Raw genomic sequence first — 23,454 nt, 5'->3', positions numbered from 1 at the left:
TAGGGGTCGATTGTTAATATTATACGTACGCATTCAGCCGCGTTAATTGTGCGCATCTAATTAATCGATCTAACGTATCTAGTGCAGCAATGGAGTTAATAGCTGTGATAAAGCTAAATCTTAAAGCTGCGAAAAAGGGCTCATAACCTATTACACGGGAATGCAGGTATATGGTGGTGTAAGGACTCTATAAGGTGGAGCAGTCACGAAGGATGAGAATATATACAACAGACGAAAGCAATCACGTGATCTCAAGAAGCTCCTGTGGATGTCCACGTACCCCCCCCTACCAACATTATCTTTTAACTATAATATACTACTAGGTACGATATACCCTGGTACTTTTATAGTAAGTATACTCCTAGTATAAAGTCTAATATATCCCTTTCTACTACCGTCTCTAATTTCGGCCCGTAGATCTTTAGGATTAGATCCTAGGTAAATAACTCCTTAAGTTCTTTAAATAGCTTCTTTTATTTATTGCCCTATATCTATAGTTCTTCTTTCTTTATTAATTAAGTAAATAGCTTAATATATTTTAACTACAACGTAATAAACCTCCTATAGTAGTTATAAAACCCTAGAAACGATTTTAACTGCGTAACGTTCTACCTCCCTGCCTGTGCCTACCTGTTTGTGCCTGCCTGTCTCTGCCTTTTTGGCCGTATGGCGACGTGGAGCGAGACACGTTACACAGCCTCTCTTTTAGGGGTTTAACCTGTCACTTTAGAGATATCTAGTTAGGCTCGGCGGCTTGACACCGTATTTGGATATCTAGTCGAGGTGTAACTGGACGGACTAGGCTCGGCGACGGGGGTTTCTACAATTGAGACTGTAGACAAACGGAGGATATGAGAAAGGTTGGAGGCGGGTAGGAGAGCTTTGTTGGGGATGAATAACCACGTTGCGAAGCGGCTGAACCAAGAAAACGGTAATGTTCCAATAGACGTGAAAGCAAGAGAACAAGTTTTGATACTGGACTAAACCCATCCCAAGGCTTCCTCAAAACATACATGTCCCCACCAAAACCATGCCAGCAGGCATTCCAATCCCTCCACTACACCAACCTTCTCAATCCGTAGCTTCCGCACGTCATCGTGCTAGTATCGAGATCTCACAGAGAACTATAGCACGTCCACTACGGAAGCCATATATCCCATTCATCGAACTGCACATTTCTCCCACCTCAGGCTTTATCTTTCCCCTCCACCGACTCCACCACGCCATCCATCTCTCCCGACGGTAGCGCGGGAGTGACCTGGCCCGCTATCGTATTCGCAGCCGCGACTTCATCCGCATTGGGGTCCTGCGGGATATCAACGAGCACGGCAGGGTCGCGGCTGCGGGAGGCGAGCATCGCGGCGCGTTTCTGCAAAGCCCACACACATACAATCAGCACATCGTCGCACCAAACCGCACCAAGAACCTCCAGACAAAGCGGCTAGGGGCTACAGCCAAGGAGGCACGCCCAGTCCCAAGCTCCCTAGCCCCCCTACCCGGCCCCCCCAACGAACTCTATGCCCAACCAAGGAATTAGGAAATTGGGGGAAATACCTCCCGCTCCCTCGTCCCCTCGCCCGTGACCCCGCTCAACTCCTCCATGACCTCGTCGTCCATGTCCGGGCTGAACATGCGCTCCTCGCTCTTGCGGCCGTCCGTGCTGCGCCGGCCCAGCGTCTCCGGGCTCGTCGGCGTGCCCTCCAGCTCCACGGGCTGTGCATTGATCGACGGCGTCGACGTCTCGATGAACGGCTTCTTAGACGCCACCGATGGTGATGTGTGGTGTGGGAAGTTGGTTGTGTGCGTAACCGCGACGGGGGAGATCGGGTGTGAGATATCGGTGTTGGTGGTGGTTGTGGAGCTGGTGCTGGTGTTAATGGGGGTCGGGGCGGCGGGGTTCGTGTCAGCCATGCTGGGTACTATGCTTGCAAGTGCGCTGTATGCTGGAAAGTCTAGGGAAGAGCTGGAGTAGTTTTATGCTGAATAGGCCTAGAAGGGTGAGTAGGGAGGCACAGTATACGTCGCAGCCTCGGATAAGCTTGGTGGTCGACGTAGGGTTTGAAGGATTGGAAAAGGCGCCGTACTTCAAATAGTCCCAGCAGTAAAAAAAAAAAAGGAGGCGAGAAGTCTGGATACTCCACTCTTTCAGCTGGGGGTTACCTGGAAGACGGGTATGTTCAGTCGGCGGGGCTGAGAGCCAGTAAGACGGGGGAGCTTTTTGGCGATGGATAAGAACGAGGCTGCAGCGCGAGCTGAGTGCAATATTTGCAGCTGAAGCAGGCCGTGTCGTTGCCTTACCCTAAGATCAGTGCTTGATAGAAGCGAGCATTGGCGCCTGGTGTTGAGAGAGGACAGCTTCATCTTTTCTGCTCTCTCCGCGGCTAGGTACATTGGTGTGGTGTCGCCCAGATTGGCGGGGCAGTGCAAGCCAGAATGCGCCCGGACCATGTGACGTATGGGCGTTTGTGGAGCTTCGAGGTTGCAAGGGCAAACGTCCCGAGATTCGATAGAGCCATGTCTACATACATATCCCACTCCCAAACACAGACCTTTAAATAATATAGCCTTTGCTAAGTCAAACTAACTCAGCATCCCCGCATCACCGTCATTCTCACCAGCGAGTGCCTTCATCCCGACATAAAGCCTTGTCATCACTGAAATCGATTCTTCCGTCACGAGGCGTATCATTCCTCCGAGCTCCAAACCATAACCATACAAAACCCGGCCCTATCACCTTTTTTGGTATCGCAAAACACAGCCAAATCCCACTTTACATCATAGTGTATTTGAAGGGCTCCTAAATGGACAGGCCGCCGTTATCATCCATCATCACATTAGCGTGCCGCGCGGAGGCGTGCTTACACCCATAAAAACCCCGCCGTTGCCCGAGAAAGCATTATTCTGAGCCCCTTGCTGCTGCTGGCCCTGGTGCGTCCCTAGGCCACTTGGTGGATCAGTCGCCATAGGCATCGGTGTTGGCATATTTGGAACGTCCATTGACCACATTTGGGTTGTCGAGTCCATATTTGGACCCTGGATATATGAATCCCAAGCATCCTAACATGAATTGTCAGCAAAGAAGCTCCTGAATGAAGAAGCAGGAACATTTAATGCACTAACCCAGTCAATACTGTTTGTTGCCGGTAAGTCCATATTCTGGAATCCTACGCTTGGACCGAATAAAGACGAGAATGGGCTTGGGGCATTTTCAGGACCACTCGCTACTCCACCGGAATACTGCGGTGTCAAACCCGACGATTGCTGCTGTGGAACATCGTTGAGAATGTTTCCCATGGAACTTGGATAAGGCCGGGTATCAAATAAGCTCGCCGGGTTGGGTGTTAGTGCTCCTGTGCTGAGCATACCCAATGTCATCGCAGCCGAATGCTCCGGTGCTACATCCGAATCCTCCATTACCCCGTTGCTTGGGAAAGTAGCAGCCGCGACAGCGAATGTTTGCTGTGCCTGTCGTATAGCTTGATGTTGTTTCAATTGGGTGAGCATTACGCTAAGCGTCCCGTGCGCCTTGTAAGCCTCCATGGAGTGATCCCGTAGGCCCTCCCAGATCCCAACAGCTCTTTCGATGGCTGCCATCATTTCATCTCTCCGGTCATGCGACCACACATACATATCGCCAGGAGGAGACCGTCCAGATCGCTCGGACTCGGCTGTGTGATAAAGATCCAAGGAAACAATCATTGCAGCGAGGAGGAAATCCACTGTTGTAAGCGATGATATGAACCACTTTACACTCCGTAGTCGCCCTCCTTGTCGACACTCATTGTGAAGTGTGGCTTGGTGCTGGAGCATAGTCATTGATGCATCGATGCAAGTTCTCCGAGAGTATGCTAACCGCGAGTTCTCCCGAGACGCCGCAAGGAACTTCCGGTGAAGGACGCACAAGCTCTTCAGATACAAAAGATCCAGAGTAAATCGCTGCATGATCAATGACGATGGGTCTCTCGCAGATTCTTCCATGGATTTAAGTTTAAGATGGGGTGCCATTGTGGCTTGCCGCTCTCGTAATCGCTGATCTAGCTTCATCACGTCTTCGTACGACGAACACGTGAATGATTGCGCCAACTCCACAACATCGCCTAATGTATTGACGAGCTGAGTTTTGCTGATTAGATAAGATACAGGCGTAGCCTCCGTATTGGGCCTCGACTGTGGAAGTGTTTTCATGTCTTCATATATCTCATCATCGTACACATTCCGTGGAATCTCAGTATTAGTATCGCGAGCATGAATTGTAGGAGGTAGCCCTGCTTGTGCTGAGAATAAAACGTCCGAGAATCGAACCACTGACCAAACTCGGCGACGCAGCTCGCCTTGGAAAGTGGTAATTCCTGCGTATGGTGCTGGGTCACGATGATAGCCCATTCGCATTGCGAGTCGCACAATAATACCGATACTGATGAGAACGCCAATCTCTGCATCTCTACTTCGAGCATAATCGGCGTATACGTGTAGAATTAGGGTTTCCAGCATGTATGTTATAGGCTGAGTGATATCTGCCATAACGAGACATTGAGCCGTCAACCTTCGGTACTCGCTCGACTTATCCCAGGACTCCCCACGATACTCAGGCGGTTCGTCTCCAGCTCTACTATAAGATTGCAAAGCAGTACACATCATTGCGAAGACCATGCCAAGCCATATGACTGGTGATTCACTGGGATCTTGCCAATGCTGGTCATACTGAAAAGAAATTAGTATTTTGATTCATATATATAATTTTAGGTCAAACTTACCTGCTTCTGAAATGTAGGGCCGTGAATGATATCTATGATGTGTTAATCCTGTGATTTTACCAATGGTCTCGGGATAACTCACGAAGTCCAGGGTCACACGTATTAAAATAGCGAGAAACGAGTATATCAGCAGTAGATTTCTGCGGGAATGATGAAAGGATCTCCGCATGAGTCGTAGGTTTCTGAGCTCCAAAGAGAAATGCAGTACCCGGGCTGTATTCATCGGTGTGCGTCGCTTTATATTTACGCAGCTGCTCTTCATACTGCTTTTTATGATCGTGAAAGTAGTTTTTTACTTCAGATATCTGCGCAAGGTGTCAGTGTCGAATACGAGATAGAAGCTTGTTGTGCACACCTCGCCTAAAATAGCATACCAATGGGCTTCAGATGCAAATATAGCCCTATTGTTATCAACCTTCATGACACCAATAGACTTTGCAACCTGTTCAACCTCGCTATCTTCATCTTCCTCCTCTTTAATCGACTCGGTTCCGTTAAGGTCGTGAGGATGATCAGCAGAACTGCCACTCATGCTCCCCGCGATTGCGGCGGCGGCGGCTGTTGGTCCTGCGCTTTGTGCGCCATTGGTCATCAAGGAAAGAACAAGTCCTTCTAGACGGTCAATGCGATTTTGCATATCATCAGGCGAATTGTTGGAGCCAGTGCTGGAAGAGCTCTTCTTGCGACTACCCGGTGTGGCATACGTACATGAGCCCGTGTCGCCTCTCTTAGTGCAATTGTCACATGGATGACCTCGATTACATTTCAGCCTGGAAATTTACATTAGATAATTGCATTTCGCGACCCTCGTTTTAGCTAGGGGATCATATGTGCATACTTTCGGTGCCTACATGGTCCGCATGATAACGGGACCCGGTTTCTTTTCCGCACAACGCGGAACTGAGTATCCGGAGGCGACTGCCCGGCACTGGAAGACGTGGTAGAAGGGGGTGTTGGCGTCATTGTGGGATATGGTATGACTAGTATCTGCAGCAGAGGGACCGGACTTTACGATCGCAAAGTCCGTAAAGGGGACAAGAGGATATAAGCGGAGGCAGGTGATCCGGATGTTGAATCGGAGTGGGAAAAGGCCGACGAATCCGGCTTAGGGAATGTGTATGGACCCGCTATGAGGCCTAAAGAGGGGTTGTTGTAGTTGTTCGTGTTAGCTGGCAGCGCTGACACGGCGGTCTTAAATCAATCGGAGAAGGCCCGTATCTCCAGCGCCAAGAGAACTGGCCAGATCTTTAAGACGGAAACTCCCTTGATAGAGCGCAGGGCCTCAGATCGTCTGCGTCCTGATATGGTTCGTCTTCCTCTGCAACGTTCGAATTTTTCAGAAAGTCCTCGAAATATTTTTTCCGAATTTCGCAACTCCGTGTCGGAGCTAAGATCAAGGTTATGCGCAAGCCAGAGGTCAAGCAACCAACACTTTTGTTAGTAATATTTCAGCGCATGGACTTTGGCAGGTTTGACGGATGGCTGAGCTTGTCTTTCCAAATACTAATTCGAGTGGTATGAAAGGATGAACACCGGCGCAAGCGACGCGAGGAAGATTTCAATCAACTGAAGACGAAGCGAATTAGCTGGTGGCAAGCACAGTAAGTTATAAGATCAGGTACCTGGTGCGAATCCTGTCTCGACGACGATGCCTTCTGTGATGGACTTATCTAGTAGCGATAAGTAGGAAGGCGCTCGGAGCGATTGAGTATCAAGCGTCACACTCGGTGGCAGGCGTGTGCAGACAGCTGACAGTCTACTCAGTGGGCGACAGGAGTGGGGCTGGAGGACGAAGGAGCCTTCGTTCTCTCGAAGGGTGTTGAACGGCAAAGCCCTTCTTTAACTCCGCTCCATCGACGGAAATCGTCTGAGCAGTGCCAAGGCTCCCCTCGTCATCTGAGTATTACTTAGCAATCTCCCTATTTCAGCCCTACTAACCAGCCCTTCTAGCTTCTCTGACTCATACCTGCATCTCGCTCTGCTTAGAGAAGGTATTAATCCGACTCTGCGACTGCAAAGGTGCCCGGTTGCGAGCATACACTAAACGCTCAAGTATGCTCTGGCTTGATTGGGCCACACTTCATCCGTCACCCTCACGACAACTTGGTCCGGCTTTACTCCCGCATAGCCTATCGACAGCTTATGAAGATTCTCTTTGTTTCAACTGATACTTCTTTGTTACCCAAGCCACCAGACCTATAAAATACATATGCATCGATGCCTCGTGAAATTCCACCGTCGCTTGGTCTAACTAAGGGCTGGGAGAGAAAAGGTTCCAAAAACCATTACCTTACAGCCTCGTAGCTTCCAAGACTCGAGACTTCTGCTACAGGCCCTATAATCCTCCTACAATCTCTTAGAATCTACTCTATCATCCTACCGTAACTCGGAGGTGTTGTATTCATAGACAAGTCCTCCAGGCGTAGATGGTTAACCTGGCCATGGCAGCAACTAACCCCGGTCAAGTCATCTAACTTTGCGGTGTCCAGACAACGGGGTTAAGCAGCTCCCTTCACGGCCTCCCACGACACCATCTCCTGCTTCTTATCATCCCATCGAAAGACGCCTCCTGAGCCGACGTTATGTTGGTAATAGTTTTCCATTCCTCCCCTGACGAGAGCCTTCCTCAGTGTTATGTTAATACGACCTGCCCCGCCCCCCACCTTTCCGCTTAGGGACGCTGTGCAGCCAATTGGCCTAAGTGGTACCCACGTCAGTATCATGTCGCCAGACGCCAATGGCAGTTCGAGGGGCTTTGTTTCTGGTATTACAGGCTCAGACGTCGACGAAGGCACCGGTTTGCGCTTCAAGACGAAATCTCTTTTCCCTCCAAGGGAAAAGGACGTGATTGCTGAGCTCGATCCAAGAAATTGCTCATCGTCGCTGTGATAGGGTATACTGTCATCACCACTGGCGTAAGACGTCGAGGCACTGTGGTAGTGGTCGTGGCCTGCATGTGTGTCGATCTTTTGGGATAGATTGTTTCGTTTTACTGTCCAAAAGGTATCCGTCTACTTCAAAGTAGGAAGCCTCATTCACACCAAACACAGTGGTATATCGAGGAGTACTGATTTGTGTTTCGGCGGATCCACACTTGATCATATACTGCACGCGGTAGAAGAATAGTTCGCGTCCGGGGAGCTTGAAAAGGCCATTTTGGGCGTCCTTCGGAATATACGGCTGGAAACACAATAGATCAAGGTCAGGTTGATCGTTAATGACTTTTGCTTCAGTTGCTGGAGCCGTCAAGTGTTCGTTTGTTCGACATATCTGCTGAGTTGAAGATGTGAAACTTGATGCATGGCTGAGAAGCAATTCTACTCTTCACGCGTTGCCTAGACGCTAGAACGCGTTTGTGCCAAAAATCTATGACGTAGGCCACATGAGAAGCTCCCGACATGATCTTCCGAGACAGGCTCAGGCGCTGAAGAAGCGAATCACTCAATACCAAGAAAAACCCACCAGTCCAAGCCAGGCAGAAGTCATGCAGCCACAAGTCGCCACAGCGATTTGTTCTTCGCCGATCTGTGCCTCGATGCGGCACTATCGTGCTGTGCCGCATGCAAGGCGAATACGGTCTGCAGGACTCCGCCCACAAACACGGCCACGTTTATCTTTGAGTGAACCTATTAAAATAAAATCCCCAGGCTTGCTCGCATTCCCATACCGCAACTGTTTCAATATGCCATAGCGCATCCCTGATTCGGTTCATCAAAAAGAAACATGGGCATATCACATGTCCTTCGGCAGCAGTCTTGCGACACCGGAACTCAGTTGTATGTTTGTTCTACAAACGGCTTCAGAGGATGCTGTTCAGTAGACCCGTGTGACTTGCCTGCATGCCCAGACAACTCGGCGACATCAAGTACGTATCCGCTGCGGATTCTCATTCATAGCAGTCGTAGTCTCCAATGATATCGTGGCGACTCTTTCCTCGAGCCTCAAATATCGGGTCTACGGCACTCTCATGTTGATGATTTTCATGAATGCTTTTGGCAATAGATCTAAGTCTAGTACCAGGCTTCGTTACCTCTTTTCTACAATCAACTGTCTTTCCCGAGACATCGTCAACGCCAGCCCAATCCGTACTGCACGCATCTTCAGCATCGTCTTCGTCCGGACCCTCTTCTGTGAACGCTGCGGCAGCAACTACTCTTTCGAGCGGAGTATCAGTTTCACCTCCCAGGTCTGAATCTACAGCCTCGACCTCCCTTGTCAAGCAAGCCCCAGCCACATCTTCATCGTCTCCTTCATCAACAGTTCTACCGGCCTCGGGCACGACGTCAGAGCCAGTATCTAAAGCGGCGATTGCTGGAGGAGTAGTGGGCGGCTCTGCGGCTGTGGTACTAGTATGCCTTCTGCTATTTTTCCTTCGCCGGAGAGGTCGGGAGAAGCAGAGACGTGCAGCGACAGTCTCAGCGCCTAGTTACTTGCCCCACGAGGAAGACATTTCTGCGCATGGTGGAGCCGAAGCCATTGGAAAACTTAAAGGTACGCCACACAAGCACCTGCATATCTTCATGCGTTGCATTCATAGCTCCGCCGCTAACCGCAACACAGATCAGTCGCAATCAGCCAATCACAGTCCATCAGCGCAAATTCGGGCATCAGTAGCTGATTCCGAAGCGACAGCGGTGGGTTTGCATGACGAGGAGAAGGCACGATTCAGCAATGTCGAAGAGGATCCCGTACCGCATCTTGACGGTACCCCGATACGGCCAACCCTAGAGATGATGGGCTCGTTGCCGAATCCTCTTGGCCGTATCCCAGAACTTTCGACTTCGAAGGATCCTTCGCCCGACACTGCGCCACTCGACGACAACTCAAACTCGGAATCCGCAGAACAGTCTGCCAAGGTGTCCGCGGGAGACAATCCTATCACTCAACATAGTAAAGGAGCAGCGACTGCCCCAAAGACCAATTTGAACACAGATGATGCGCCGCATGCCATGAGCTGGACTGCGTATGAAGATCCAAGAAGCCGCACCTCCGCCGCTAGATTGTCCCGTCCCCATGCAGGCCCAGACATGTCTCTGGGTGTATGGAGCAATATGGTCAGCTCCCAGCAGAATGAAGACAAGCCCGAAGAGAAAACCGGTTGAAGAGCCAACGACAGCGAAAGTAGTAGAACTGGGTAGCTTGTTTCCTTGTTTTTTCTGCATTAAAGGTTTGTTCTATCGCATACTTCCGGTGAACCTATTTGATACCCTTGCATAAATCTGGTCACCCCAGATGATCAACACATCTTCCCTTCACACGGACCAGCACCCGGACACCTGGCATTAATCAACTTTGTACATAGTCCCTCCTTCTTTCAGTTCTTGTTGAATTCTCGACTAAAACTCCTTGCAAGACACTTTTGTAAGAGTGTCTAGTTCACTATATCATTATTTGAAAATACTCATCGGTATCCCAGCAAAACAAATTCATTAGCCTTCTAACTAACAAGCATGCACGCATTCCCAAAGCCCTATTCCGAAGTAAAAAGCCGATAGGAAGTCCTTTGACGCTTAAGTTACGTGCCACTAAACTTTCTTCTGTCCCTTGCGAATAAGGGTTGGACATACACTACTGGTGCGGCAGTTTACGAATGGGGTGCGGACAGCGGCTACTACTTTTAGGTCGACGTTGTTCACATCATATGCGTCACTAAGCCGTACGCTCAATTCAGTTTCCCAGATGTGATTTCGCGAACGGCTTCAGACACATGGGAGAACTACACAAGTTCCTTTAGGTAGCCACGAAGTACTTCGGCCGCTTATCCAAAACCCACACGTCTTTACAAGGACCTATTAAAATGGCCCCTGAGGTGTGTGTGCCCTTATTAGAAACCCGCCGGATAGGATTAGGTTCTATATAACGTGTTTTAGCACTCACCGGCCCACCTCACTTACTAGCCTACCTCCAAAATATATGTAAAATCAGCATTTCTAACTCCTAGTAATTTTAACAGTCAATTTATAAATTAATTTAAGCTTTAAAAAATTTTATACTTTAGATCTATAAAATTCTTATATTTAACTTATAGGCTGTTCTAATTCCCAGTTATATATAGATAAAGATTTAGCATACCTTTGAAGACCGAAACCTTTAGTTTAATACCTTCCCTTATTACCAAGTACCTATAATTTAGTATAGAGTATCTATAATACTTAGAAATTTGCCATTATCAACTAAAAGTAAAAATAATTACTGGTTGTTGAGATTGCTGGGAGTCAGAAATGCGGATTTTATATATATTTTGGAAGTGGTGGCCGATATCCTGGCTAACAATAGCGCCCATTATGAAGTCGCTGAAACGGAGTTGTTAGAGAAGCTAGCCGATAGCGATATCCCATGTCCTACGGCAGGTGGTCCGTGCGGAACACCAGAATTAGAAAACTTCGCAGATAATATAGATTAATTTAATCATGAATTAATCAACCATGCCTTTAATCTGCCTTTCTTAATCCTAATACCGTCCAACCTACCAAATACGTCGTTCTTCCAACTCGTAGCAAAAGAATTATCTCCGGAGCCTTGGCAGCTGCCTTCGAGCCTTTGTCAGAGCTTCATATTCCTCATCACAGAATAGGACACGAATCGCAAACAGGGCACTTGCATCTTAACATTATTACAGGGGGAACATAGACCGTTCTTCCCAGGTCCCGCCGAACAAACGCCAAGGCCGCGGGAACGCAGTATCGTTGGAAGTCAGGAAAGGCTCAAAGTACACGCGGGACACAGCACAAATATGAAGGCTACAGGTCCGAGCCCCAACACAGACACATCATCAAGGGCTCTACGTTCTTGATTTCTGTTACATGCAGCTTGAATTCCCAAAGGATATTAACTTTGGCGACTATTATTTAACGCTTTACCCCGAGTTCTCAGAAGTTGGGCAAAGGCATGTCCACGTCTACGCAACACAAACACGGGATGGTGACCCTGCTAGCCGTCTTGCTCTTAGAGTTATGGGGGGAAGGGCTGATGGAACGTCCTTCGACCTTTACCTTTCTCGATTCGCTGAATCTGCAGTGGAGAAGGCAAACGTCTTTGTAGATCGTATTTTGGAGGGCATTAACGAAGACGGTGAGTGGTAAAACACATGTAATCTATCCGCCTGACATAATTCGTAATTAAGGCGTACGTCATATTAGATGACCTTCTGGCTGTATCATGGCTGCCACCACATGCGTCTTCGAATCGGTTTTCAACAACTCTAAAATCGGTCGTATGGTTGAGGGTTCATTACGTAGTTGTCCATTCACGATGGGGTTCCGAATAAATCGGGTGTAAGACCGGGTGCCTCCACTTTCTCGGAGAAACACCTTTCTTGGGGAAACTGGGAAGAGAGAGCTAGAATTACGGGACGAGATTTAGAAAATGGTGGAGGCGCATTACTATGCGTTCTCTAATACTTCGACCAGAGTGGGATAGATGTTGGTTTTAGTATCCGGTACCCCTCTCTCGTGTGGGGTTACCTTTGGCAAGTGGGGCCTTCCGTAAAGCTTGCGTGGTCTTGGGCCCTTCAGTAAAGCTTGCGTGGTCTTGGGCCCCCAAAAGGGTGTGGCGATCAGCGAACTGCTTGGTGCTGAAGATAGTGAGAGTAATTGGAGCGATGTGAGTGGTTCAGAGGCGCAGATCAGTATCTAACAATAGCCACAATGTTCAGACTAATAGGACCGGAGTTTTTTCAGGTTGTCAGAAGTCCAACCGCTTTGCCGTCACAACCCCCTTGAACTGTGCCACTAAGCGACAGAGGCATAACATCCATGCTTAGCTACGCCCTCTTCCTTCGCGTCGGGTTACTTTCTCCCAGTCTGTACCTCTCCGCTAGCAAAGCTTACTTCTCCTCCGCTCCGCTTCGATCTTTCGAGAGGAAATGTAGCATATCGAACAACCAAAGTACAGATACGTGAGGCTTTTTTCGATATTCTCTGCTCTTCTGGCGAGTTTCTCTAATTACCACTTTAAATTCTCTATTTGATGCACTCATAAAAGTAATAATTATCTCTTTTAAGTGAGACTCGCTGCAAAATCGGCCATGGTGCTCACCTGTGAGTGCGTTCCTTCAACCCGCAAAGGCTGTGCACGTAGTTCTTACTCGACTGAGTCGCAAACCATCTTATCAAATCAGTGGCTAGTAACTCCACCCGGGCACCAGATGTTTGCATCAACTCCGCAACCGAGGAGGATTTCCCGGCATAGAGAGCGGCGCAGCGGAATAAGGCGAGGTGCCGCTTACCAGCTTAGAAGACGGCCTCCATGCACGCCGTCGAAGGAGCATGAAACAACGCTGGGGCTAACGGGCTCAGACCTGTAGAGCCGAATGGAATTTCAGAATGACCGAAATGTATAGCCTTGGTGGATTCCGTGAAGACAGTATAAAGAGTCTTTCCAATTCTTCTCGTATGTCTCATTACAAGACCACTCATCCAGACATCTCTCCTCTCCTGCTTCCTCGACTTGTTTCTTTCTTTCGTAGTCTCCAATATGCATTTTTTGCTACCTGCGTTCGTTGCATTCATTGCTACTACTTCAGCCTTTCCTACTTACAAACATGTCGTTCGTGAGAAGCGTGACCGCCTGCCCGCAAAATGGGCCAAGAGGGCCAAGATGGATGCCCGGGCTGTCCTCCCTGTGCGTGTTAGCTTGAAACAACGGAACCTTGAGCGTGCACATGAGTATCTGGACGAGGTATCAAATCCGGCCTCCTCCAAGTACGGCAAGCATTGGTCGGTTAAAGAGATCACCAAGACCTTTGCTCCTAGCGACGAGAGCAGCAAGGCAGTCCTGCAGTGGCTGTCCGAGCATGGTTTCGTCAACATTAGAACCTCGGGTGCCCTTCACACTCTCGAGTTTGAGGCTTCGGTTGCGGAAATCGAGCGCCTGCTCAAGACCGAGTACTACGTCTACGAACACAGCGAATCCGGTAAGGGCTATGTCGCATGCGAGGAGTACAGCGTCCCTGCCCATATCACCGAGCACATCAACATCATTACCCCTACCTTGCACTTCGACGTCAAGCCGCATATGAAGAAGCGTGACGTGCCAAACCACGTACCGAACGGGGAGAGTGATGCCGCAAGTACGCCCACCAGCAATGGAAGCAATGATATGCAGGGCTGCGTTGATCGGATCACGCCTGACTGTTTACGCGCTCTCTACAACATCCCAAAGGCAACCTCCAAGCCCTCCCCCGATAACAGCTTCGGCATTGTCGAGTACAGCCCCAACACCTACAATGAAGCTGACCTCGACGCTTTCTTCGCCAACTATACCCCCGCAGCCGTTGGCCAGCGCCCAATCTTCAAGTCAATCAACAGTGGCAGCATCGACGTCGACAACCCGACCGACTTCGACAACAACATCGAGTCGAACTTGGACTTGCAGTTCGGCATGGACCTCGTGTACCCGCAGAAGGTGACGCTGTACCAAGTGGGCGCGACGAACAACGACGCGTCAGATGCCGATTTCATCAAAACCAAGGTCGTCTCGACGTCGTGGGGACAAAACGAGAACGACATCAGCGCAGCCTACGCGGAGATGATGTGCAACGAGTACATGAAGCTCGGGCTGCAGGGCGTGTCCGTCCTCTTTTCGACCGCTGACCACGGCGTCGCCGGCAACACCGACAACTGCACCGACGATGGTATGCCACTCCCTATCCCATCCCCACCCTTCCCAAGCAACTAAAACAAACACCCAACCCAAGCACCCCCAAAGCTAACAACCCCCCCAGGGCAATTCCAACCCGACTTCCCCGCCACATGCCCCTACGTAACTGCCATCGGCGCGACCCAAATCGACCGCTCCACCACCAACCTCACGGCCGCCCTCGCCGCGGGCGACCAGCCCGAAGTCGCCATCTACCAAACCATCCGCTCCGGCGGCGGCTTCAGCAACCTCTTCGCGCTCCCCAGCTACCAGCAGGCGGCCGTGTCCTCGTGGTTCAGCAACTCCCCGCCGCCGTACGGCGCGGACCGGTTCAACGACACGGGCAAGGCGCGCGCGGTGCCGGACCTCAGCGTCAACGGCGCCAACTACCAGGTCGTGATGGGCGGGGTGGCGACCTCGATTTACGGGACGAGCGCGTCGACGCCCGTGTTCGCTGCCATGGTCGTCATGGTCAACGAGGCGCGGCTTGCGGCCGGGAAGCCCAGTTTGGGGTTCTTGAACCCCGCGGTTTACAAGTATGCTGGCAAGTTCGTGAGGGATGTCGTCGAGGGGAGCAATCCGGGTTGCGGGACGGATGGGTTTGAGGCGGTGGAAGGGTGGGATCCGGTGACGGGGCTGGGGACGCCGGATTTTGGGAAGATGATGGAGGTGTTTAAGGACTTGTAGGTGGGTTTGAGGGGGGGTTGAGAGATAGAGGGGGCATTAGGGGTTTGGGTGGGTGCATTCGCTGGCGTCTTTTTTTTTCCTTTGGGAATTGGGGATTTAGATGGGTGTTCATGACTGGATCAGAGATTACCTAATTACCTAATTACCTAGAGCTGTTTTTGGGTGCGGTTGGTGGAGTAGAGATGGAGAGGATCTGAGGTTTGCATTGCTTCAGAGCTTGGGGTATCATCTTGGTAGGCATCTGGAGTAGCGGAGGCACAGAGCGGAGTAGCACAGCGGAATTCATTCCAGCTCCATCGCCGACTTCCAAATGGTGATCCAAGCTTCATCACCGTTCCACAGCAGCATCGAAATAATTTTAAACATAGCCATCACACCTAGCATCACTTTGACTTACCGGTGAAGATCCCCAATGCGGGCAACATGTAAGCCGTCCGGCGCAACTGAAACCGGGGCGCTGCTTATCACGAGGGCTGGCGGCCACGTGAACGACGCATCGCAGCAGAGTCCGGGCAGCGCGTCCCGGCGCAACAGAAGCGATCTACATCGCCGTTCAATTAAACCTTTCCCATCTCCCAGCGCCCAATCCATCTCGCGGCGCACACACGCTAGAGAGAGAGAAAGAAGAAGAAGAGAAGGGAAATTAGGCGACAACGGGCGGACACGCGAATTGCCTGATGCAACAACCGGGGCAAGCCATGCCTGGTTTTTTTTTCTTGCATGCCTCGCCTTGCCTTGCCTTTGCCTTGCCTTGGTGCAGAAACACCCTCACGCTCACTGGGGGACGCGCAATTTAGCCTCGAGAATTTCCCCGCGCCCCACCCCGGACCCCAGACCTTTCTCATATCCGCTTTTGCTTCTCACACCATACATGCTAGATTAGGCAGTCGACGATTGCCCAGGCTGCCTCGCCCGTGCATTTGGCCTGGCGATCCTTATCATTGAACCGGCGCGCCGAGCCGGCGCGAAAAGTAAAACTGCTACCTTTGACGTGCTACCTCACGTGCCGGGAACGGCTGCCTTCATGTGCTGGGCGGGGGAGCTGGGAGCTGCTACTATTTAAAATAACTACCCTCGGTACGGCGCGCTGCGGGTTGTCGGCTTTGCCCGGATGCGCGATGTGCCGTATATAGAGATCAGCATTAAGAAAGAGCCACGATGGGTTTTTTAGAGTTGTGACGGGCCTGACGCCTTTGACAATCCAGGACTTTTAGAGAGCACGGGCGGCTGGGAGTTGGTTGGTTGGTTGGTTGGTTGGTTGGTTAGTCAGTTAGCCTCCGTATCGAGAGAGAGAAAGCGAGAGTGGCCGCAAAAAGCAAATGTGGAGAACCCCAGTGGGGCGGGGTCCAGGCTAAGCCGCAAAAGCGATTAAACGCGAGCGAGAAGGAGGGAAAAGGCGAAAAAAATTAAAAATTAAAAACAAGCATTTTGACTTACCAATAAAAATAAAATAAAAAGTATAATTTGCGAGATGCGAGTAAGCGGCTTGCTTTGATCACTTTCCCTGTACCCGGTGCAGCAGCGGTCCGCGGACGATGATGACGGTGCATCCGGGGAGAGCAGCGGAATGCGGCCAGCGTGCTGCAGGTCAGCGGGAGATGTAACCTTGTTTTGATTAACTGCTTTTGATTGGTAAGACGATAGGTCAAGCAGCGATATAGGGCTGTCCCGTCCCGATTCAGCCGTTGTGGCTACGGCCTCCGGTTCTCGGGGAGAAGGTGGTAGAGGTGGTAAGGGTGGTAAGGGTGGTTAGGATGGTTTGTGATCGTGGTAGATCCAGTCATGTGATGCAAGCAACCAGCCACCTGCTGCGAAAAGAGGTATTTGGGAATTCCGGTTACGCTGCAAAACATTGAATCGAGACCACGCCCCGGACGCCGTGGCGATAGGGGAGTCCTTGGAGGCTGGCCAGGGCTTCGGCGAGTCCGGCGGATCATCCATACTTTTTGAACCGCTTCAAAGCCACCCCCATGCACCCTCTGCCTGTTTCCAAGTTCGCAGGGCCGGTCCTGTCGGTACTTAGGACCTTGGTCTGCCTGCGCGTTTCGGGTAATATCATAATATCAGACTTTTTGATGAGATGAGATGACGAAACCCGGCCACGACAGTTGAAGTCGGGGTGCAAGTCAGAAGGCCGCAACCGAGATGATAATACGAGCTCCGATAAAGCAAAATGTCGTGCGATGCGGTGCCGGTACGGCGTCCCATGTCCAACAGCCCAAGGCTCGAAAAGTTTCTGATCAGGTGTCAACCTATTTCAGCCTCAACCGCATGGAGTCATTGGAGTCATTAGAGCCCGCGGGTGCGATCGACCACCGGGTGCAAAGACAGAAGGTGAAGTCACGCTTAGTTCCGGACGAGGCGGCTCTGGGCTTCTACTCTTGGCCATGGCCATGACGATGGCGACGGTGCAGTTTCGTGCGGTCTGTGCTATCATTTCCACCTCGTTCTTTGCTTTTGGGGCGTCCGGGGATGGACCGATTGGGAGAACAAGACCGAAAAGCACACATCATGCTACAGACGCCGTGCAACGAGCGAATGCACGGCGGAACCGCAGCTGCGGATCGAAAGTTTATGGCCTTAGCATCTGACAAAAGAGGCATGGTGTTTTTATAATCATCATCTCGGGCGGCGGACGACTAACGGTCATGGCTAACGGCCGGGGGAGTAATTATGGTTGGGGAACCTGGGAATCTGGGAAGTAGCGAAATAGGGAATCTAGGAAATACGGCTGGGAATAAAGCCCTTTTGCGCCGCTGGAATTATGGCCCTTTTTCGGTGCGATATCAGAAAAGCACCCCCATGAACTTGAGACCAAGGGGAGTCGACTCAGCCCCGCAAAAGCCTTTTCACAGGGGCTCACTTGCCTTTCCCTTCACTGCTGCCGTGCTGCTATGATCTGCGACCAAGCTCGGATAAACGCCTCACACATCCTCTCCGCTCGACGGCGCGAAGATTCTTTGCATAAGCAAGATCGCGAGCTTTGACTTTTTTCAGGTTGGAAGACGGGCGATGCATGATCGACAAGCACCAGGGCGACACGCTGACGTTGGGACTGGTCCTGAAACGAAGCCGCGACGACTCCGTCAGCCAATGATGCCGCGCGCCAGCAGCTCTCGTTTGTCATAGGGCGCCGCAAAAAATGATGGAAAGTTCCTCGCCGCTCTGGCCACTTGGGCAGCGAGCGAACTGCAGCGCCGGGCCTGCAACTGGGTGCACTGGTCTGTACTGTACCTCGTGGTGTCCATTTCCCGCAGCGTGACTGTGTGACGGGCTGATGGGAACGGTCTGGGCGGGGCGTGGGACTTGTTCTGAGTTGTTCCTAGTTGTTCTTGGTTACAAATTCTAAATCTCCGGCCGCTTTGGCGGCCCCCAACCGGGCAAGTCTCGTCCGATGATGCCTGTCCAGAGCCCGTGAGAAGCCATCAGAGCCCGCAGAGCCCGTTGAACAAGCCGCGAAGTAAAACCTTGCAAGGTAACGGGCGTGCACCGGGCGGGAGGGGGGGAAAGAGGGCGAAAACCGCCTAGCGTGGAGCGACGCTCTCACTTTCTCGCTGTCTTCCCCCGCGCAGGACCAGCCTCCCTGCCACCCCCAGCAGCAGGCAGGCAGGCGAGCGAATGCATGCACACCATGGGCTGAGGGCCGAGTCAATTTCCATTAATCGCCCAATGGCCGCGCAGAAATTGCGTAGGGCAGAAATGGCGAGAAGTGACTGCTTCAAAGTTGGCCCACAGTTGGTCCCCGGCGCGAAAAGAAGCGACTGCATTTCTGTGATTGCTCAGGCCGCTGAAATTTTTGAAAAAGGCGGCTCCAGCTGGCTCTGTACTGGCCCTGAGAACTGGGCTTGCAGTGTCCTGATTATTCTTTTGCTTTCCCGCCGGGCCAGCCCGTTTTGTTCTTGCGCAAAAGCGTCGAGCAGCTCAGGAGCTCGTGTTAGGAGGCCTGACGTGTCGATTCTCACCGCCAACACCCGCCAGCAGAGTACTGCGCCCCTCAGTTTGCAGGTCCCGACCGGGCACCCTGCAGCGCATCTTCTCCCTCGACTGACCAGCACTTCGCCCTCTTCCCTGCCGCCGGCCACTGCTGCAACTGCTGCAACTACTGCAACTGCTGCAACTGCTGCCGCCTGCCTGCTGCTGCTGCTACAACTACAACTCCTGCTTTGTTGCTGCGAACGAAAGAGATTGCGTTGCTATTGCTCCCGTGTTCCCTGAAATACTTGCCCCAGGCACGGCCACGCCATAGGGCCGTCCAGCGTGTCTTGGGGGCCTTTGCTTTCCAGCCCAGCCGCCGACCATCGAATAAAATCCCTAGTCGCCTCGCTCCCAGACCCAATCCAACCACTCGTCTTCCGCGCAGCTTCTCTTCGAACACCAATCACCCGCGCACCACCAACGGCTACCTATCAGCCCGCCATCACGAGTTCCTGCACGACGATAGAGGCTCGTGGATGCACGTCAGGCCCCGGACAAGCAGCAACCCTCGCTCCCTCAACCCAAAACGCCCCTCGCCTCTCCTCCTGTTGGCCGCACGGGTAAGACAATCGCCCACCAGCGAACGAAAACCCAAAGAACCCTCACCTCCATAAAATCTCGTGACTGACATCGTCTGCGGTCCTAAACTCGGTAAGTTCCTGCTGGAATTCATTCTCGTCCACTCAACGCCCATAGCACGGTTTGGCAGCTGTTAAGAGGACGGCGCCGACCGCACGGCGCAGCCAAGCGTCCTCCCCAGAGCCCGAAAAGGGTTGTCATCTCTAACATTGCCCCAGCCAGCTCCCGAAAGCAGCACGGTACCTCGCCGGACCCTCTCGCGATACATAGCCTGTGTGTGTGTGTTGCGCTTCATCCCCAATTCCAGGCCCAGAACTCTGTCCAGCGCCCGGCTACTTCGCTCTGGAGTCAGCTGGCGTCGTCTGCGCGTTGCGACAATTTATATCTTCGCACTTCCGAGCCTTCCCCCAGCCAGCCGCGGATAGATTGATCAGCCGGAAGGACAGAATAGAAACATCCAACGTCACCTTGCGACGGCACAGAAATAACGAAGTCGCCATTGCGACGTGGATGCGCATCGCTCTGATTAAGACGGTAAGGTTCTTGTTGGGCGTGCATGAACCTGCATTGCCAACGCATCATCTCCAATCGACCTCCCCGCCAGCACATGCCCACCCTCGACATCCTCCAATTGCTTCGACTTTGCGCGGACCAAGCTAACAAACCACCGTCTTCCCCCCAGATCGTATCCAATTTCAACCCTCTTACTGGCAAACTTCTGCAACGGTCCCATACCCCACACGGTGCGGGCCTCATCACCGGCCACTTTTGTACCGATCCTGTCATAACTGCTTAAGCACCAGCGCACCGCCTCACGTCGACGACGCGCCCAATAGCATCGGGACCACCTAGCGCCTCAGACGACCGCGCTGAGGCTGTCTCCGTGCGCATCTATCGATTCCGCCTCATCAGCGTGGCCATTGACAACGCATCAAGCATCAGGTTGCCGTGACGTGACCACCAAGCTCAGCCCAGCAAAGTCCCTGATATCCCGGGAGGCCCGACATTTGACACCCGGCCAGCAAACAAAGAAGGAACATCGAAGGAAGCTTCATAATCCGCCGAAGAACCGAGCAGGCCTACGAGCATCACCGTATCGACTTTCACGCGAGATTTTTTTTCCAGCTCGTACGCTCCAAGGTTCGTATTGGTTCCCCAGAGTTTCGACCCGAGACAGCCATTGGGCCATTGCTGATCTTACCTTCCCTTCAGGCTGCAGTTTTCCGCCACTAGCTACGACTCTGCGATTCACGTCGCGCTTCCCAGTATCCACAAACCGTCCCGTTCGCGATTTCTCTCCTATACAACGCTTCCCCAATCGCCTGTACGAAGCCAGACCCTTCGCCGTGACTCGTCGACCTGTCATTTCCGGTGGCTTGCCCCATATACCGAGATAGCAGTCAAGGTCTGTGCCCTATAGTGGCGTTTCCAGGGTAGGATTGGAGGCGACGCTCAAGCATCGCGTACATCAAGCCCGCCTCTGTACCCCAGGTACCTTCTACCTCGAGGGGATCGCAAACATGACGGAATACGCCCAGTACCAGCAACCTCATCACGGGCATGCGCCCGCCCATTTGCAGAGCTACGGCGGGGCTCCGCAAAACGCCGGCCCAGGCAACCCTTCGATAACATCGCCAAATCAACAAGCTCAGATGCATCCATCCTATCAACAAACATCACCGATACTCCCGTCCCAAGGACATCAATACTCACAACCCGGCGCTCCGAACCCGCAGCAGCATCAGGTCCACCAGCAAATGGCTTATCCGCAGGCCTATGGAGTTCCTCCAGGAATGCATCAGCAGTACGGAATATCACCGACACAAGCGGCGGCGATGGCTACAGCTGCTGCTGCGGGTCCGGGTTATTACGACCAAGCTCTGCAAGGTCAACTCACACAGGATCCGCGAGCATCTCCCAGGATGGCCGGACAGCAGATCAAGACCGATGGACGCGTGGCACCACGATCCCCAACATCGGTATCTGGGGCGATGAGCGCAGCAGCTCTCGCATCTCAAGGTCAGATGCCTACGGGGCAAGCCATGACGCAGAGGCGGATGAGCCAGATCAGCAGCCCTGCGATGCAGCACCCTCAGCCGGTCATGAACCACGCCGCCGCAAGACCCTCCGTACCTCCTCAGATGCCTCAACAGGCGCCTCCCGTTCAGCAGCATCAACAGTCACCTGAGCTCGCGGCCGGGGCGGCGGAAGAGTCTCCGTTGTACGTCAACGCGAAGCAGTTTCATCGGATTCTGAAGAGACGCATGGCGCGTCAGAAACTCGAGGACGCGCTTCGCCTCACCTCGAAAGGACGAAAGCCATATCTGCACGAATCCCGACATAATCACGCGATGAGGCGACCGCGCGGCCCTGGTGGACGCTTCTTGACTGCTGATGAAGTTGCAGNCATGGACGCTGCTGCCAAGGCTACCGGTGGGGATGCCGACGATGGCGGTGATAAGGAAAACGCCCATACTCCTGCCAAAGCCACCCAGGCTCAAGCGAGCTCCGGGTCCAAGAGGAAAGCTCCCGCTATGACCCAAGCGAAAGGAACTCCTTCGACAAAGAAGCCTAAGACCACCGTGCTCCCAGTCCAGAGGCCTAGTACAAGTGAAGACAGCGAGGATGATGATGAGGATGATGCGGATGATGATGGATGAGCGCGTGCTGCTTGCGGAACGGCGTGTCAAACAATTTTTGACCTTTCGAAGTGGTGTCTCTTTAATCCCGACTTGGGCTTCTTTTCTCCTCATGAGTTACGATAGCAAGCGACATACTGGTTTTTGGTTTTTTTTTTGGACATAGTTCACCCTTGTTACTTTGATGTTTTGATTTTTACAACAGACTGACATTTGCACATTGCTATCAGCGATCTGGTTGGGAGGTATACAAATCTTTTTTGGGTCGGACTGGGATACCTTCATGGAGTTTCGACGGGCAGCATTGGATGTTGGTGAAATCATCCTCTATTCATCTCTCCATCTATGTCCACCTCTATTCTCTTATCTTTTGCGACCACCACTCGCTTGGCTGACGTTACGAATCTCCTTTCCTGTCTCAGGGCATACACACACATCACCGACTCCCTTGGGGTGGATTAGGAGGGTAGGTGAAACACTAGAAGGCGCTCCGTCACCGGAACTAAAATGGAAACTGTGGAATCTTTGGACTTAGGATAAGGTCCGGATCATATTCACTCGTTACCATACCATACTTTCTTTTATACACAGACTGATATCCCGTCCTCAACTTTTTTCTGCATTGCGCTGGTTCGGATGGAGGATGGGAATGGAGTTTCATGTTGTTGTTCAGAGGGTGATACCGCGGAGCTCATTTCTTCCTTCTAGCGCGGGCTGCTGGACATTCAGCGAGGAGTTTTACACTTTGCCCGAGTGGGGACAGATGGATTGCTGATGCGTCTTCTTGTACTGTGCGTTCTGTGCGAGGGAGGCCGTCTGTATTATAGTCAATTGCATCCCCTGTCATGTCACTGCACATCCCTTCTTGGTGACAGGCGGTTACTGGCATGTCCTCAAGTTCTGTCGTTAAATGTGCTTCTGCGGTCGGTCTTTGCATGAGCGTATTAGCATTTCGAATCCTGTTTCGATGGCTGCTTCGAGCAATCTAGACTTTGCTTTACCAGTTATCACCGTTGGCAAGTTTAACACGTCTGTCAGTCGCTTTCTGAGCCTCCCTCAAACGCCATTATGGTCTATGTCAACTGCCTTCAAGCTCACAATCTCAGCAACAGAATGATTCCTTGGATGTTCAGACAATCAACTCAATCCTATTCAATAACATTACTCCGCCCCTACTTATG

At 51.8% G+C, this 23,454-nt stretch overlaps 6 protein-coding genes across 6 annotated transcripts; 3 read left to right on the top strand and 3 right to left on the bottom strand.

Moving 5' to 3' along the window:
- Nucleotides 1-1,186: 1,186 nt before the first annotated feature.
- K441DRAFT_588314 (uncharacterized protein) lies at nucleotides 1,187-1,911 on the bottom strand (the record flags this gene model as incomplete). Its single annotated transcript, XM_067644709.1, has 2 exons — nucleotides 1,187-1,369; nucleotides 1,555-1,911. The coding sequence occupies 2 exons, from the start codon at nucleotides 1,909-1,911 to the stop codon at nucleotides 1,187-1,189; spliced, it is 540 nt and encodes a 179-aa protein (XP_067498004.1).
- Nucleotides 1,912-2,829: 918 nt separating this feature from the next.
- On the bottom strand, nucleotides 2,830-5,717 carry K441DRAFT_588563 (uncharacterized protein; the record flags this gene model as incomplete). Its single annotated transcript, XM_067644718.1, has 6 exons — nucleotides 2,830-3,057; nucleotides 3,121-4,701; nucleotides 4,755-4,786; nucleotides 4,837-5,059; nucleotides 5,110-5,524; nucleotides 5,593-5,717. 6 exons carry the CDS (start codon nucleotides 5,715-5,717, stop codon nucleotides 2,830-2,832), a joined length of 2,604 nt encoding a protein of 867 aa, XP_067498003.1.
- A 1,104-nt stretch (nucleotides 5,718-6,821) lies between these two features.
- K441DRAFT_708822 (uncharacterized protein) lies at nucleotides 6,822-8,316 on the bottom strand (the record flags this gene model as incomplete). Its single annotated transcript, XM_067653807.1, has 3 exons — nucleotides 6,822-7,627; nucleotides 7,677-7,990; nucleotides 8,217-8,316. The coding sequence occupies 3 exons, from the start codon at nucleotides 8,314-8,316 to the stop codon at nucleotides 7,253-7,255; spliced, it is 789 nt and encodes a 262-aa protein (XP_067498002.1). The 3' UTR covers nucleotides 6,822-7,252.
- A 309-nt stretch (nucleotides 8,317-8,625) lies between these two features.
- On the top strand, nucleotides 8,626-9,995 carry K441DRAFT_311623 (uncharacterized protein). Its single transcript, XM_067641105.1, has 2 exons — nucleotides 8,626-9,245; nucleotides 9,315-9,995. The coding sequence occupies exons 1-2, from the start codon at nucleotides 8,741-8,743 to the stop codon at nucleotides 9,854-9,856; spliced, it is 1,047 nt and encodes a 348-aa protein (XP_067498001.1). The 5' UTR covers nucleotides 8,626-8,740; the 3' UTR covers nucleotides 9,857-9,995.
- Nucleotides 9,996-13,144: 3,149 nt separating this feature from the next.
- K441DRAFT_311604 (Pro-kumamolisin) lies at nucleotides 13,145-15,286 on the top strand. Its single transcript, XM_067641104.1, has 2 exons — nucleotides 13,145-14,388; nucleotides 14,479-15,286. Exons 1-2 carry the CDS (start codon nucleotides 13,230-13,232, stop codon nucleotides 15,078-15,080), a joined length of 1,761 nt encoding a protein of 586 aa, XP_067498000.1. The 5' UTR covers nucleotides 13,145-13,229; the 3' UTR covers nucleotides 15,081-15,286.
- Nucleotides 15,287-20,806: 5,520 nt separating this feature from the next.
- On the top strand, nucleotides 20,807-22,425 carry K441DRAFT_311543 (uncharacterized protein). Its single transcript, XM_067641103.1, has one exon. It carries the CDS (start codon nucleotides 21,155-21,157, stop codon nucleotides 22,292-22,294), a length of 1,140 nt encoding a protein of 379 aa, XP_067497999.1. The 5' UTR covers nucleotides 20,807-21,154; the 3' UTR covers nucleotides 22,295-22,425.
- Nucleotides 22,426-23,454: the final 1,029 nt, after the last annotated feature.

Source organism: Cenococcum geophilum (assembly GCF_001692895.1).
Source record: "Cenococcum geophilum 1.58 unplaced genomic scaffold K441scaffold_67, whole genome shotgun sequence".
Lineage (NCBI taxonomy): Eukaryota > Fungi > Ascomycota > Dothideomycetes > Gloniales > Gloniaceae > Cenococcum > Cenococcum geophilum.
Note: the sequence above shows the minus strand (reverse complement) of the source record. Positions and strands in the feature narration are given on the sequence as shown.